A 15,535-nucleotide genomic window follows, 5' to 3' on the forward strand; every position below is an offset into this window, starting at 1 on the left:
ATGGAGAAGCTCTCGCGTGACGACTTTACAAGCAATCAGGCCACGTGGTCTGACAGGTATTCATCTACTTTTAATTACAATCCCACAAAATATTTTAACTCACATCTGTTCCACAGTATCTTGGACAACACACACAGAAATCAACTCAAAATGAATCACCAGCTTCATGGTAAACTTAGCAGTCAAGTATCTTGGGCATATGTTCACCCTGGACCTAGTCCAGCTTCTTCTAACAGTCAAGGAACATTTTACTGAGCAATTAGTCAATGTCAATTTCCCTGCCTGATGATGGCAATACAGCAAGAAATGAGACAGTCCTTGATGTCAAATCTTACAAGCTTTCAGGAGCTCTTCAGGGATCTGTCATTAATAAAATTATCCCAAACCTCTCTGAATCCATTTCTCTTTCTCACTCATACTGCCCTGGCTGTAACCTAAGTTTAGGAATCCTTTTGGTTCATTAATTGATAGGTAGGTAAAAGACCCTGATGCTGGGAAAGACTGAAGGCAGAAGGAGAAGAGGGTGACAGAGGATGAGATAGTTGGATGACATCACCAATTCAATCGACAGGAACTAGGGCAAACTCTGGGAGATGGTGAAAGACAGGGAGGCCTGTCATGCAGCAGTCCATGGGGTCACAAGAAGTCAGACATGAATTGGCGACCAAACAACACAAAGGGCACCATGTGCTATAAGTTAACATGTTTCTCACCAAGCGGATGGGAAGTGAAACATCAAGCCCAGGAGAGCATAGGATGAAAGAGGAGCAGATGTCAGATTCAAGAGGGCTGCATGGATAAATGTCAGTGTGCAAACCAGACCAACAAGTACTGCCTCACGGTCAAAGAGTCAAGGCAGCGGTCGTACCAGGTGAGAGGGTGAGACCAGCCAGTTTCAAGGACTGCCATCCATCTGACCTCCTTGATACAGGCATCTTCCCTGCACTGTTGACGGGAAGGAGCAAAATTGGCTGCCTTGAATTTCTTCTCCTTTCCTCTCTCTGACCTCTGGTAGGGGGATGGCTAAAAGGTCAGACACAGAGGGAAAAAGGAAGAAAAACAAAGGATGGATATTTCACTGATGGAATAAAAAACTGGAGACCCAAAGGAACTGAGGATGCTGAGCCCTGGAGGAAACAGGAAGGAGCGGGGGGTGCTGGGACAGACAGACAGATGCCTATGGCTGCCCAGGGCAGGATAAGGAAGGGGTGCCATCACATGAGGTGGGCTCTGGTTCAGCACATGGATGGGCTTTTGAGTGATCTGCACCTCCCAGTGCTGGGTGGGCTGCCAAGCACGGTGGGATCCTCCTCCTACAAGCCGGGTGGTCAGAGCCACGGGACACCTGGAGCGGCCCCCATGCACTCTTCACGGCTCCCCGCTCTGAGAATAGGGAGAACACCACCAGCGGAGCAGCTGAAGGCAGAGGAGCTGAAGGCAGGCCAAAGCCGCCTTTCCCAGGCGCTCCACACAGGTGGGGAGCAGGATTCATGGCTCACAGGAAATGCTTACATCCTGACTTCAACCCAGGAAGCACTGAACCAGTAATAGCGCTCGCTGACTTCACGCACCTTTTGTCCCCTCCAAGCCCTCTGAGTGTTAACAGGCCTGACAAATGAGTCTCTGGAGGTCTGCACTTGTGCCCATGGGCAAGGACCACAGACACGAGAAACGTGGGCCTCTGCCACCCCTAGGATTTCCTCACTCGTCAATTAACTCCCCACCGCCATTATGACCCTGGAATCCCTAACACAGAGTCTGATCAGCGTGGGCTCACCAGCACTGACGCCTCAGCTGAGAGCCACGGTGCAGACATTGTCAGCAGTGGGATGGTAAGCACTGTGACTCCCACAGGCTCTGAAATGCTGGAAAGATTCCACAGACCTTCATCACCACACTACGGGCGCATGGGCTTCAGGTACCCCAGTTTAAGACATTCAGAAGCAGGCTTTCCAGTCCAAATATGAAAGCATCCTTTATGATATTAATATGTTTCTCAGAACCACAGGTGACAGAAGCTGTACTTTTCCTATTAGTTGATGAAGGACATGTGTTCACGTATTTGAATTTACACTCAGGCCCCTGCAGCCACCCCCGATGTCCCCAAAGGAATCAGGTTTGGCTCTAACCACTGCGCCCACTTCTCTCACGAGGACATAAAGTGCAGCCAAGACACACAGGGGATTTCAAGACCCAGCACCAAAAAGAACGTAAATAACTCACTGATAATACTTGCATTGATTAGAAGTTGATAATATTTTGATATACTGGGTTCAGCGCTATTAAAATTAATCTTACTTGCTTTAACTTCTTCAACATAGCAACTAGAAAAATGTACCATTGCAAATGTGGCCCGCAGTCCCTTTCTATCGAACAGACTTGCTCTAGAGTTTCCTCTCTGGGAAAATTCCTTCTTTGGGACAGAAGTCAAGGAGGCACCTCTGCCTTGGGGCCTGAGCACCCCTCCACCTAGCCAAGTTCTAGCACCCAAGCCAGGAGCAGCCCAGGGAGCCGCAAGGCTGACTTCTGAGACAGCACAACTGCTCTGTGCGGTCTGGTTACAGATGACATAGCCTTGACCCACTTCCTGAAATTGCCCGGGCCCCTCCCTCACTCCTTCCAAGGCAGGCCCAGTGGTCTGGGAAGCGCATGGTACAGCGCATACATGTCGCTCCACAATCACCATCTGCTGGGTCTCTGTGGTACATAAGAAGCTAACTCACAAAGGACTAAAAAGAGGCAGGGAGGACACCTGTCCGGAAATTCCTGCTCAGGGCATTGACTGAAGACTCTTACATCTGTGTCTGCATATTTTCCACTGTACAGAGCTTAGCACTTCATAAGCAAGGTCTTGTTATAGCCTCACACCATCTCTGTGGAGTAAACATCTGGGCCCTGTATTAGACTTACACCCAAGGACAGAGCTTGTCCAGAAAGCAATTCCTTGTTTGTTTTTAAATAAATGATGCCAAAATGGTTATGCTCTGTATGTGTGTGTGTATGCATGTGTGTGTGTGTGTATGTTCATAAAGTCTCATTCACCAAATTCTTTCCAGGATCAGAAAAGTCTGATTCATTACATCAGACAAAAAAATAATCTCTCCTTTGAAGTTTGATCCATTAATTCCACTCAACCCTTGAAATGGACTATAAGGAAGATATGACATTAAGAACCTAATCACACATTATAAATTACCTATACCTCAATTTTTAAAAAAGTCTTCAAGTTGAAAAAAAAAGAAGAACCTAATCAGTCACTTGACGAGCATTTGGGGAGCCTAGTTCATACTACGCCAAATATCCCTGACCCAAAAGAGCCAGTAATCTAACAGGGAAGGCTAAAAACTAGTATGAAAGTGTCATGGGCTGAACTGTGTTCCCTCAAATTCATATGTTGAGTCCGCAACCTCTTGTACCTCAGAATGGGACCAGATTTGGAGAGAGGGTAATTAAGTTAAATGGGGTCTTTAGGGTGGGCCCGAATCCAGTAGGACTGCTATTTTTATATGAAGAGGAGATTAGGACACAGACGAGTACAGAGAGAAATCAGCAACAGGACCCCCAAGAAGGCAGCCATCTAAGGCCACGGAGAGAGAGAGGCCTCGGGAGAAACCAGCCCTGCTGACCTCTCGACCTCATACTTCCAGCCTCCAGAAGCGTGACAAGTAAACTCTGTTGTTTAAGCCACCTCGTCTGTGGTCTTTCTTATGATGGCCCGAGCAGACTAAGACACCGAGTAACACCGGTGGGGAAAAGGCCCACATCCGAGCACGCGGACGGGAAGAGAGAAGGGCAGTTGGGGGTATCAGGTGGCAGTGGGCAGCCGTTCTGCAGAGGGAGCCTCACCAAAGCTGGACCTAGAGGGGGAGGTAAGGTCTGCACCAGTGAAGGTGGGGGAGGGCAACAAGAGGAAAAGCAAAAAGCCTGGAAGGCCCGGGGCTGCCTGACTGGCCAAGTCACAGCATCCAGAACAGATGCCCCAGCAGACCAAGGGTTACTTGAAGGCAGGGCCGAGTTCCGCCTTCTCCATCTCTCCAGGGCTCTCCATCTCTTCAGTGTCTGGCACACAGTGGGTGCTCCATAAATGCAGTGGCATACATAACTTCTCATCCAAACTGAGAGGGAAAGTGTAACCAATAATGACCACGTGAGACAACAGGTGCACACCCGGGCAGAGGTCAGCACAGCAGTGATGCGTGCAGAACTGAACTGAAAATAGAGACACGTGGCATGAAGGGCAAAGCTGAGGACTGAGATGGTGCCTGCTATAACCTGCCTGGGGAAAAAACGCATGTGACCACCAATTTGCTCCTAGGAAGAACTCAGATGATGTCTCATTCTCTGTTTGCCCCCAAGAAATGGTGCCCCCCCCAAAAAAAATCATAATTATTCTGCTTAATGGACTTCCCTTGTGGCTCAGCTGGTAAAGAATCCACCTGCAGCAGGAGACCCTGGTTCAATTCCTGGGTCCAGAAGATCCTCTGGAGAAGGGATAGGCTACCCACTCCAGTATTCATGGGCTTCCCTGGTGGCTCAGATGGTAAAGAATCCTCAGGAGACCTGGGTTCGATTCCTGAGTTCAGAACATCCCCTAGAGGAGGGCATGGCAACCCACTCCAGTATTCATGCCTGGAGAATCCCTATGGACAGAGGAGCCTGGTTGGCTACAGTCCATGGGGTTGCTAAGAGTCGGACACAACTGAGCGACTAAGCACAGCACAGCACATTCTGCTTAATAAAAGCATGTACTTCAAGAAGCTCCTAGTCTTTGTGAAAGAGAAAGATTTCTGACATGGTCATGCCCAAAACACTCCAGTGAAGTTAAACAGAAATGCTGAAAGACTTGGGCTCAGTAAACTGACTGCTGACAACACTGTCCTGCAAATAACAGGCAGTGAGGGAACATGGAAGAAATCACAGCCTGCACCAGCCCTCCCATGAGAGATGTGCTCTCTGTTACTAAAGCATCAGCATGAGCCCCAGAATCGCACAAGATCAAAAGGAAGCCAGAGCATAACCACCAGAACCTATGTTTTCTAGCTCCTTGGTTCTGAGAGTGTGGTCCATGGACCGGCAGCATCGGTATCACTGGGGAGCTGGTTAGAAATTCACCCCAGACCTGCCACGTCAGGACTGAAAGAGGTCCACAGTGGCGCTAGTGGTACCCATCTGCCAACGCAGGAGACATAAAAGACGTGGGTTCAGTCCCTGGGTTGGGAAGATCTCCTGGAGGAGGGCACGGCAACCCACTTGACAGAGGAGCCTGGCGGGGTACAGTCCATGGAGCTGCAAAGAGTTGGACATGACTGAAGTGACTTAGCACACACGCATGTGAGTGACTGGTGTGCAAACTGCACTTGAAGGAGCCTTTGTAAACCAATTCAGCAGCTCTGACACGCTCTGTTCCAGGTGGAGGAGGAGGTCAGCTAAGAGAGTTGTTCTCTTCCCACATTTATTTCTTGTTTGCTCCATACTTTTTATTTTCTCTTCACCATCTGTTTCTAATCATTTTTTAAAAATCCCCCAAACACCTATGTAAAGAGTCTTGATCCATTTCAAACGCAGAGGCAGCCAGGAAGAGTAATTGATTTCCGGGTTAAGGAGAAGGGAAAGGGGGCCCGGTGCTCACCAGATCCCTACTAGGAAGTCTGTTTTCTTCCCACTGTCATCTGAGGAAGTACAGAGACCCAGCTGAGGCACTCACCTGAGACCCCCCATGGCTGAGCACAGATCAGATCAGCCCAGCCTGGCACCCTCCATCCAAGCGGAAGAGTATACTTCATGTGCTTCAGAAAAGGAAGTTGAAAAGGAATCTCTCCATCCAGTACTAGCAAGAGCATCAGGATCCAGGTGGCTCTTACATCCTAGAAGGCAATTCTCTGATATGCCTCAAACCTTAAAATGACTTCCCTCCCGACCCACCAATTGTATAGACCTCCATCCTCGACACTGCCACTTTTTACATAGTTTTATGCCACAGAGAAGAAAACAGAAAATATCAGATGCAAGACTGTGACGCTCCTGAAATGATCAGCTCAGGGTGAGCCACCCAATTTTCATTTCTAATTGTGCTTCCCTCCTCCCACGATTATGGCCTATGGAACTCTGGAGAGAAAGACCAGGTTCCATAGCCCTCTTAAAACTCAGGTTTTAATCAATGTAAGTGCAAAGTGAAACAGTCATTTTGACTTCAACCCAGTTATTTATGTTTCTACTTGGCTCATGATTTTTGATCTATAAATGACTGTGTCCTGGGAAGACTCTATATTCTACTGTAACAGAAATCTGCACTGTCCGATATAGTAGCTCCTAGCCACAAGTGGTTGATTTACATTTAAACTTTACAATTAAAAGTAGAAATTTCTCAGTGGCACTCACTCCAGTTCAAGTTCTCAACAGTCATATGTGGTAGTGGCCGCCACATTGGGCAGCGTAGATATGGCACATGTCCAACTTCACAGAAAGTGCTACAAGAGAGCGAAGCTCTACACAGTGGAAACTGACATTTCCCAACCTCCCTTAAGATATGAACACTAAACGAGTTGTTAGTAGAAATCACTGTGCTCTGTGCTCAGTCACTCAGTCACGTTCAACTTTTTGTGATGTCATGAACTGTAGTGCCTGCCCCCGCTACCCCCCGGCTCCTCTGTCCATAGGACTTTCCAGGAAAGAATACTGGAGAGAGTTACCATTTCCTCCTCCAGGGGATCTGCCCAACTTAGGGATCGAACCTGCATCTCCTGAATCTCCTGCATTGGCAGGTGGATTCTTTACCACTGCACCACCTGGGAAGCCTAGAAGTCATTGGGAGCCCTTGAAAAGGGCCTCAGAATCAGATGGCAAGAGCAGGTTGCCCTTCCCCCTTCTTTCTGCATGGAAAGAAGACACAGCGGCTGGAACTCAGCAGCCATCTTAGGACCAAGAGGAAAGGTGTACTGTACTGAGCACTCACACTTCCCTTCCCTTTCCTCTCTCTCTCTCTCTCTCTCTCTCTATCTAGCTCATCTCATCAAATTTCGTGGCTGTAAACAACTATTTTCTGATGACTCTCAAATTTATACTTATAACCCAGACCACTACTTCAACTGTAGGCTCTTATACACATATCTCCACTTCACCATCTAATAGGTCCCTCAAACTCAGTGTGTCTAGAACTGAACTCCGGATCCTCCCCTTAAAGCCTGGTCCACCTGTAACCTTTATGCTGAGCTTTAATCAATGTATTCAGTCATATAACCACAAGCACAATCCCATTAGAATATTTTTATCACTTCCAAACTTCCCTCCTGACTCTGCAGCCAAGCATGGATGCCACCTCCCACCCCAGAAACTCTGATCTGCTTTCTGCCTTTTGCGCTGGTCTTTTCCCCAGAATCACAGTAGTAGCCTTTTGAGTCTGGTTTCCTTCCCTTAGCATAATACTTTAGGGATCTGTGCATATCATTCATATCATAAAAATACATATATCATATCATATCAAGCACTTCATTCTTCGTTATTGCTGAGTAGTATTCCACTGTACAGCCTTTCAAACGGCAACCGCTGCTTCCCTATTCTGCTGTTGGGCATTTTATAAGGAAAAAGCAAGCTGTGCAGCAGTGTGCCACAGTATGCTTCCGTTTGTGTAAAACACAGCTTTGTGTATTCACTGACAAGTTCTTGGAAGACATGTACGAGAAATTGGAACTTTGGGAGAGAAATGGGGGTGCCGAGAGACATCCTTTCTTTCTATAACTTTACGTACAGCTTTAAAAATGAGTAACTATGTGCATATATTACTGATTAAAAAAAAAGTTTTAAGATGACCTTCTCCATCTAAGGTCTGTATCCTTTTCCCCAAAACGTACAACTTTTGGGGGTCTATTTCTTTGACTTATCAGGATGATTAATAAGAGATTTTATCAAGAGATTTAAGTATTTTTTTCCAGATAAAGAAGAAAATCTTCTGGTTTTTCTTTCTCCTCTTCCTCACACAGAGGCTTTCTTTACTCCAACTTAATCCTTCCTTGTGCAAGCCAAGTCGCTTTAGGTCACTCTGCAATCCTATAGACTGTGCTCTGCAAGGCTCCTCTGTCCCTGGGAACTCTCCAGGCATGAATACTGGGGTGGGTTGCCATGCCCTTTTCCAGGATGTCTTCCTTAACTGTTTCTTAAACAAGAAAATAAAAGCCTCCAACGGCACTGAAGATTGACATCCGATGGATCCAAACACTCTGCAAACTCACAGTCTATCCTGTGACTGAAGCTGGCCCGAAGGCGTTTTTTTGGATGTGAACATGGAAAACAACTACGACACCTGGGCAGACCCCAAGGAGTGACCTCCGAGACTGCCTGCTGGCTGCTGTGCTGCCCCGCCTCTGCCAGGCCAGGACCTGCGGCAGTTTAAGGTCCTGACTCCCTTGTCCTCCAGCAACACAAGAGAACAGCCTCCTGAACATCTGCAGCTACTCAGAGAAGCCAATGTGCTTTTATATTCCCTTGTCCAGTGTGGAGTGTTTTTTTTTTGTTTTTTACATTAATCCTGTTGTTGGCTCCCTTGACAGTGTCTGACACGTGATTTTGCTCACCAAAGGTCTTCTGGAGGCCTTTAGAGGGGGTCTTGGATCCCCACAGTTGGGAGTGAGACAGCTGACCCCTTGTTCAGCCTTGCCTGGGCTTCTGCACTGCCCTTGTATAGACTCAAAACTATCACCCTGTTTTCCCCGCTCCTGAAAAGGCTCTGGTCTGATGGTCAGACATGACTACCTGACCTCATAAGGGCTGGCTCTCTCAAGGGTTCGTGCAGGACTTGAAGATAAAGCAGCACAGTTACCATCCAGGTAAATATAGAGACCAGAAAACCATGGAGTGATGCAGGAATATAGCCATGCTTCCAAAACTGTCCACTTCATCATCTCACGCCATCATCTCCCAGCCTGAGGTGCAAGAGAGGTGAGAAGCCCCACCCTGCAGAGAAGTTCCTTGTGACCACAGACTCCAGCCGACCCAATTGGCCACTTCAGCACGGCTGGGTCTGACAAGCATCTATTTCATGCTGCTCATTCCCAAAGCAGGAGTCAGACAACATGGAACAAGCTCTGAGTAGACAGGAAGCCGATGGCAATCTCCCTGGAGCCCAGGACACCGTTTGGCTGAGGATGTTTAAGACATCATGACTTACTGAGCCTTCAAACGCAGACAACTCTTCAGCAGGGAAGAGCAGGGAGTCACTGCTAATCAAAGCAGGGCATAACCAGGGTTTAGGGCTTCCAAGGTGGGGCTCATGGCACGGTTTCCCATGGCATATTGGCCAGGCTCTAAAAAAGGACCCACATAGTTGGAAAGTTACTTTGCAGTCAATCTTCCTTTAGTCTTTCTGACTGCATCAAAGAGAAGTTCAGCCTGGTGCCAGCATGTCTTCAGTACCTCCCCAGCACTCTATAGCTTCCCCTTTGAACACACAGGAAGAACGGGTCACTTCTTCAGAGACTTCAGCAAATAATGGAGCCCACTTAGAATTCAACGACATTGTTACATCCTCAATGTATTTATGTTTACAGCTTCTCTCTCTTTTGGCAGGCAATAATCAGTGTTCTACTTACAGGAGTGTACAAATTATTTTATCTGAGTCAAAAAGCCGATGGGAAAAAAATAGGAAATACAATACCACAGGAGGTACATGTTCGAGACCAAAAAAATGCAAAAACCATGCAGGTGGTAGGTACATGGTGACACACGGAGATAAAACCAAGGCCTGTGGTAACTCGAGCGCCAGAAATGCTGGGTGAACACAATAACTAAGGCTGGTAGGTGTGAGGGGCATGTTCCAGAAGAAAGGGGGTCAGTTCACCTCGACAAGAGCCCAGGGCACATGTGAAGTGATGTGGAAATGTGCTGGACAAGTAAACTGAGGCCAAGTGATGGAGAGCCCTGAGGCTGAGAGGAGCTGTGTGGATCTTCACTGGTGGCCATGTGGACTCACAGAGATCTTTAGACCATTTCACTAGTAGAAGGGGGCCATCCCCCAAACTGGGCTAGTTTCAGGGAGGAGTGGAGACACACTGGGGCTTGTGGACTCTGAGGGAGAGATGCCAAGGAAGCGGCTAGAACTGCCTTGGCTCTGCTGACTGAGTGAGGCCCTGAGAATGGACCCACACCCCCAGGAGGATGCAGCTTATCACAGAATTAGGTACTTCCTTCCCCGGTGGCTCAGTGGTAAAGAACCTGCCTGCCAGTGCAGGAGACGGAAGAGACGTTGAGTTTAATCGCTGGGTCGGGAAGTTCCCCTGGAGGAGGGCATGGCAACCTACAGCAATACTGTTGCCTAGAGAATCCCACGGGTCGCAAAGAGTTGGACGTGCCTGAAGTGACTGAGCACGCGCACACGGAGGCCCCACAAGGGCTGTGAACGGAACAAAACACGGGACAGCATGGCGAGCCTGGGAGGCAGGTGTCCGCCAAAGCAGCTTTCTGTGATCCAGATACTTATCACCATATATGGACTGAAAACTTCAGGGCGAAAAGAACGAACAGGGGAAAAAAAGATTGGAATTGGCTTAAAGAAAAAAAAGAAAAGAAAAAAAAAAACCTAAAGATAGCCTAAACAAAACACACCCATCCCCTCGTGCCTGCCTCCCTGTCTGCGTGCCATATGGCGTGTGATAAGCGAGAATGCTTTTATCTCTCTTCCTTCACTTCTATAAAGCCCAGCATCAGCCCCACGGAGAAGGCTGCACGGTGCTCTCAGGCCCTGCTGCCCTGAGGAGCCGCTCCCAGCCCCCAGCCCCGCTCCAGGAGGTGGCCAAGCTGCCATTCCCTGCCCCCAGCACCACAGCCCGCCTGGGCCCCACAAGGGCCACTGCCTTCCCAGCTGTTTTCCCAAAACTGGAGAAACCACAGGCCAGGCCAGCCGAGCCACAGCACAAGCAGCCTGCCAGCCCAGTAGCTTTCACCTTCGCTGTTCCCTCTGCCAGTCCCCAGGGTCCTCTGCTATGGCCCAGACAATGCCTGGTAGGAAGAAACTTCCCACATGGCTATAAATTATCAAGCCACCTCGAGCATCTCCTGAGCCACAAAGGCATCAGAAGCTTGTGCCTTCCTGATTGCTCACACCACCTCTGTCTCCTTGCATGACAAAATGACCAGGCAACAGCTATGTTCCAAATTTTCTAGATGCCAAGTTCACTGAAGCCCTGCTCTCTTGCTCTTCCCTAAAATGACCCAAATAATCCCATAGAGGTACATGCCTGCTCTGCACTTCTGAGCCCTGCCCTCATCCTCCAAACTCTTCTGACCACCATCGCAATCTCTCTTCTTGTTAGTCATGTTTTGATGGATGAATTAAGTACCACTCATGGGACGGAAGGATATCAGTCAGACTGACTCTTCCAACTCGATGCCCAGTTAAATCTGAATTTCAGATAACCTATCAAATAAGTTTTTTTTAATTTTATGGATAAGTATATCCCGTGCACTATTTGGGATATACTTTCATACTAACAATTAGATTTGTTGTTTATCTGAAAATTCAGTTCAACTGGAAATCTTATATATTTATTTGCCAGGTCTAGCAACCCTAGATATCATCAGGCACAAGGATAAACAGCCTTGGGCAACTCTGTTCTTCCCTATTTAATCCTCAGAAGCCACCACAGAAATGGTCCTGCCTCTGGCCTGCACCTCTGTATTGCTATTTTCTGAGCGCTCTCTGCAAAGGTCCTGCAGGCTTTGAGAGGCTCTGTCTTGCAGCCAAGACCCCAGTAGCTACACAGGAAGGGCTAACCTCTCAGTCAAAGCAAAAAGTCACAAGATTCCGGAAGGAAAGTATCTGTAGAAGAGACCAGCATAAAGAAGCCCAGGGGGACATCCCTGGCAGCCCAGAGGTAAAGAATCCACCTGCCAATGCAAAAGACCCATGTTCGGCCCCTGACCCGAGAAGATCCCACACGCCACAAGCTAAGCCCTGGGCCACAGCTGTGGAGCCTGTGCTCTAGAGCCTGGGGCCACAACTTCTGAAGCCCTCGAGCCCCGTACACAGCCCATGCTCCACAACGAGAGGAGCCACCACGACGATAAGCTCATCCATAGCAACTAGACAGCGAGCCCCGCTCGTCGCAGCTAGAGACAAGACTGCAGCAGTGAAGACCCAGAGCAGTCACAAATAAACAAATGTTTAAAACATTCAAAAATAAGGAGCCCAAGACAAGACACCCCACCTCCAGGGGGTGTCAAGACACCAAGTGCGAGCCCTTGAAGGCCTGGCAGTGTCTGGCACGACAGCCTCATACCCAAGTGTGCACGAGCCGACAGCATCTTAGACCCAGAAGGCTGGGTGGCCCCTTGGCTTAACAAGAGCATGAACTGCTTTATAAAAGGCCCTCACCCTTCAGGCCAAGGGCAGCTGGTCTGGGCAGGCCCCAGCACGAGTCCTGGCAGGAGACAGAGCCCAGCCCCACTGAAAAGCATCTCAGGGGCAAGGACTCAGGCTCTGGGCCAAAGTGCCATGGATGTGTGCGGCATTCTCTATCTACAAGCCAGAAGCATGTAGAAGCAGCTGTTATTCTCCTGTTCTGGCACTAACAACATAATAATAGAGGGACACTTCATCTCCAATCCATAGACTATTTTTGCTATCATCCAGAAAGCCACTGGCTAATAATAACATGTTGAACTACATGTAACTGCCATTTTTGTAAGTCAAGAACATTAGAAATTGGCAATTACATATGATCCAACCAAATAATAATAATGCTGAGTGCCTGCTGTGTGGCAGACTCTGTGCAAGGCCCTTTAAGAATATTTCATCATATAATACTTAATCTTAATTCTGTGACTACCTTTCAAGGTAAGAGATGCAGAAACTGAGACACACATGTGTCAAACCAGGACACACACCAGGTCTGTGTGACTCCAAAACCACATTCATCTTATTGACCATGTGGTTGGGTCATGGGGGTCCTTCCACCTCCTATATGCTGTCTGTCTTTGCCTAGGGAGTCAGTGGCTGGACGTTCCTGCAGCACTGGGCACCAGACTCCCAACCTGATAGTACCTGTCTGCACACAGGCCTCTCTGTAAGTAATCAAAGCCTGGCTGCTGGAAACTAGAAGCAAAGTATACTTAACAAATAATTTCAAGAGGAGAAAAACACTTTGAAAGATTATGTAGAGTGAGGGGGAAAGGGGCCATAAAATGCAGCCCTAAAATAAATAGAAAGTAATCAAGAGAGAAAAATCAAACCAGCTATAAAACACCTTAACCATGACTACGAGGTAATAGGTAATGAACCGCTGATAAAGGCATCAGGTACAGTGTGATGCAGCACCACTGCTGACCCAAAGGCATGTGCTTTTGTGGCTCTCCTCTGAAAAGATTACTGAGCCTCACTGAGCGGGGAGGACAAGAAACCTCCCAAAAGAAGAAGGCAAGGCCAGAAAGCACCATTCCCAGAGGCGAAGACCAACACAGGAAGATCGATAAAGAGCTGCCCGACTCCGCTTTAAAAAAAGAAACAAATGTTCTCCTCCCTGTAAAATAAAATTTTGAAAGAGCGTACATAATGCAGAATAAAAGTTTCCACCAGTTCCAAATGAACATCTGCAGAGATCAAAGTCTGAGGGAAAGCAACTGACCTTCACGTGGGCCACATAGTGATGGCACGTCTCCTCCAAGTGCACCAGCCGCAGCTTCTCGGAGACCTGGCCCACGGACTCTCCCAGCAACACCAAGTAGACCCGGGGCAGCTGGCTCTTCTCTTTTTTGGCCACATCAGCCGTCAGAACATAATTCAGGCCTGCCAACGAATAAGGTCAAAATGTGAGTGAGGACACACACAGTCGCAAGGCCCCCTCCAGACACCCTTAGAGGGCCGCACACTCACTTCAGATGACACGCGGCCCTCCGCTGCACAGAGGACTGACGTCAGGCAGCCCTGATCAGTTCCATCTCACAGAGACGTATGCAGCCAGGGCCCCCCCCAGAATCCAGAGAGACCAGGCTAGCCAGTCTTCCTGGGGATTCTCTGGGTTCCACACATCACAGCTCCCCCTGATTTAAACCTCATGAGTTATCAACTGAGCCGCCAGTATACACATGAGTGGCTAGCTGTATCCAACACAGTTAGTGTCATAAAAGGCGGCCATCACAGCAAACCCACAGAATATTAAGAGAAGCTACTGAAACTCCTGGGCTTCCCTGGTGGCTCAGAGGTTACGGCGTCTGCCTGCAATGCGGGAGGCCTGGGTTCGATCCCTGGATTGGGAAGATCCCCTGGAGAGGGAAATGGCAACCCACTCCAGTATTCTTGCCTGGAGAATCCCATGGACGGAGGGGCCTGGTGGGCTACAGTCCACAGGGTCACAAAGAGTCGGATACGACTGAGCGACTTCACTTTCACTGAAACTACCAAGGTTATGTGGAATACTGACTCCTATAATGAAATGGGGCATATGCCAAAACAGGGAGCTATCGCTCCCCCGAAACAACTGACTCATCGCACAGATGTCGAGCAGGGCTGTATAACTGCTGCGTCTATTGGACTGTGGCCATCCATGGCCCACTAAGCTGGGCGCTGTGTAGGCATACGAGACACATCAAAGAACAACACGGGCAAACCCCCTGCCCTCATAGAGCTTTCACGCAGGGAAACACAGAGGAGGCTGAAGCCGACTCCATTCCCGGGCCGCCATGGGGTAGGACCACAGGGTTTAATGGTGCCTACTGGTTCAACAAAATCATGACCGCCGTGAGGTCTGTATTGAGGTGCACCCCTAAAAAAGAAAACCTCATCACCTGTGCCTCAAGGTGTCATGCCAGGGTGGCAGAACCTATTGTGACAAAATGTGGGACTTTAAAACATGGTCACAATACAGAACACACATTGGATAAACCCCAAAGTTTTCAGCTCCATTATTTCAGAGTTTGTCAGCAAGTATGTGACAATGTGTTTTATTAGGTAAGTATGGCTTTAGTATCAACAGAACCATTTCACTGCTCTTCTGTACCACATAACACTTTTTTACATAATACTATGTCTTAGCTGCTTTGTAGATTCATGACCAGATGAGACTGCTGAGCAGTGGGAAAATGGATGACCCAGCCCCTGCCCTGGCTCCACACACAAGCCTCCTAGTAGCTGGGCTCTTGTACCCCAAAAAAGTAGCCTCACGCCTGCCAACATTTAACTATATGAGCTGGGGCCGAGGGGATGGCTCTGCCTTTTAATAACATCAAAGGGATCAGCCACTAGGGAAGGTATGAAGGGGGAAAGTGACCTGGATAGGCATTCGGCAGCTGCCACAGGGCATATTTTTAATGCATTTAATGGTTTTCTTGGGCCTCTGCCATCTCAGGGACTTTGCCGGGCTACGCCAGCAGATTCCTGGTCAGCAAGGGCAGGTCTGCCCCAGCTTGTTTATTTCAGCAAATAGCTGATTTCCAATGTGAAGCTGGGTCACCAAGAGGTACCTGAGATCTGGATGGTGATATTATTGAAAAGAGAAGAAAGCATACAGGAAAGTACTTCAACAGAGAAAGCACAGGAGCCTATGCAAGACTT

At 48.4% G+C, this 15,535-nt stretch overlaps 1 protein-coding gene across 1 annotated transcript in view; it reads right to left on the reverse strand.

Moving 5' to 3' along the window:
- Window positions 1-15,535, reverse strand: part of ITGA9 (integrin subunit alpha 9) — a 363,244-nt gene that overhangs the window by 255,366 nt on the left and 92,343 nt on the right. Inside the window, exon 15 of the mRNA XM_027523417.1 lies at window positions 13,611-13,771. Within this exon, the coding sequence (XP_027379218.1) occupies window positions 13,611-13,771 (161 nt within the window). The remainder of the gene's footprint in view (window positions 1-13,610; window positions 13,772-15,535) is intronic.

Source organism: Bos indicus x Bos taurus, chromosome 22 (assembly GCF_003369695.1).
Source record: "Bos indicus x Bos taurus breed Angus x Brahman F1 hybrid chromosome 22, Bos_hybrid_MaternalHap_v2.0, whole genome shotgun sequence".
Classification (NCBI taxonomy): Eukaryota; Metazoa; Chordata; class Mammalia; order Artiodactyla; family Bovidae; genus Bos; species Bos indicus x Bos taurus.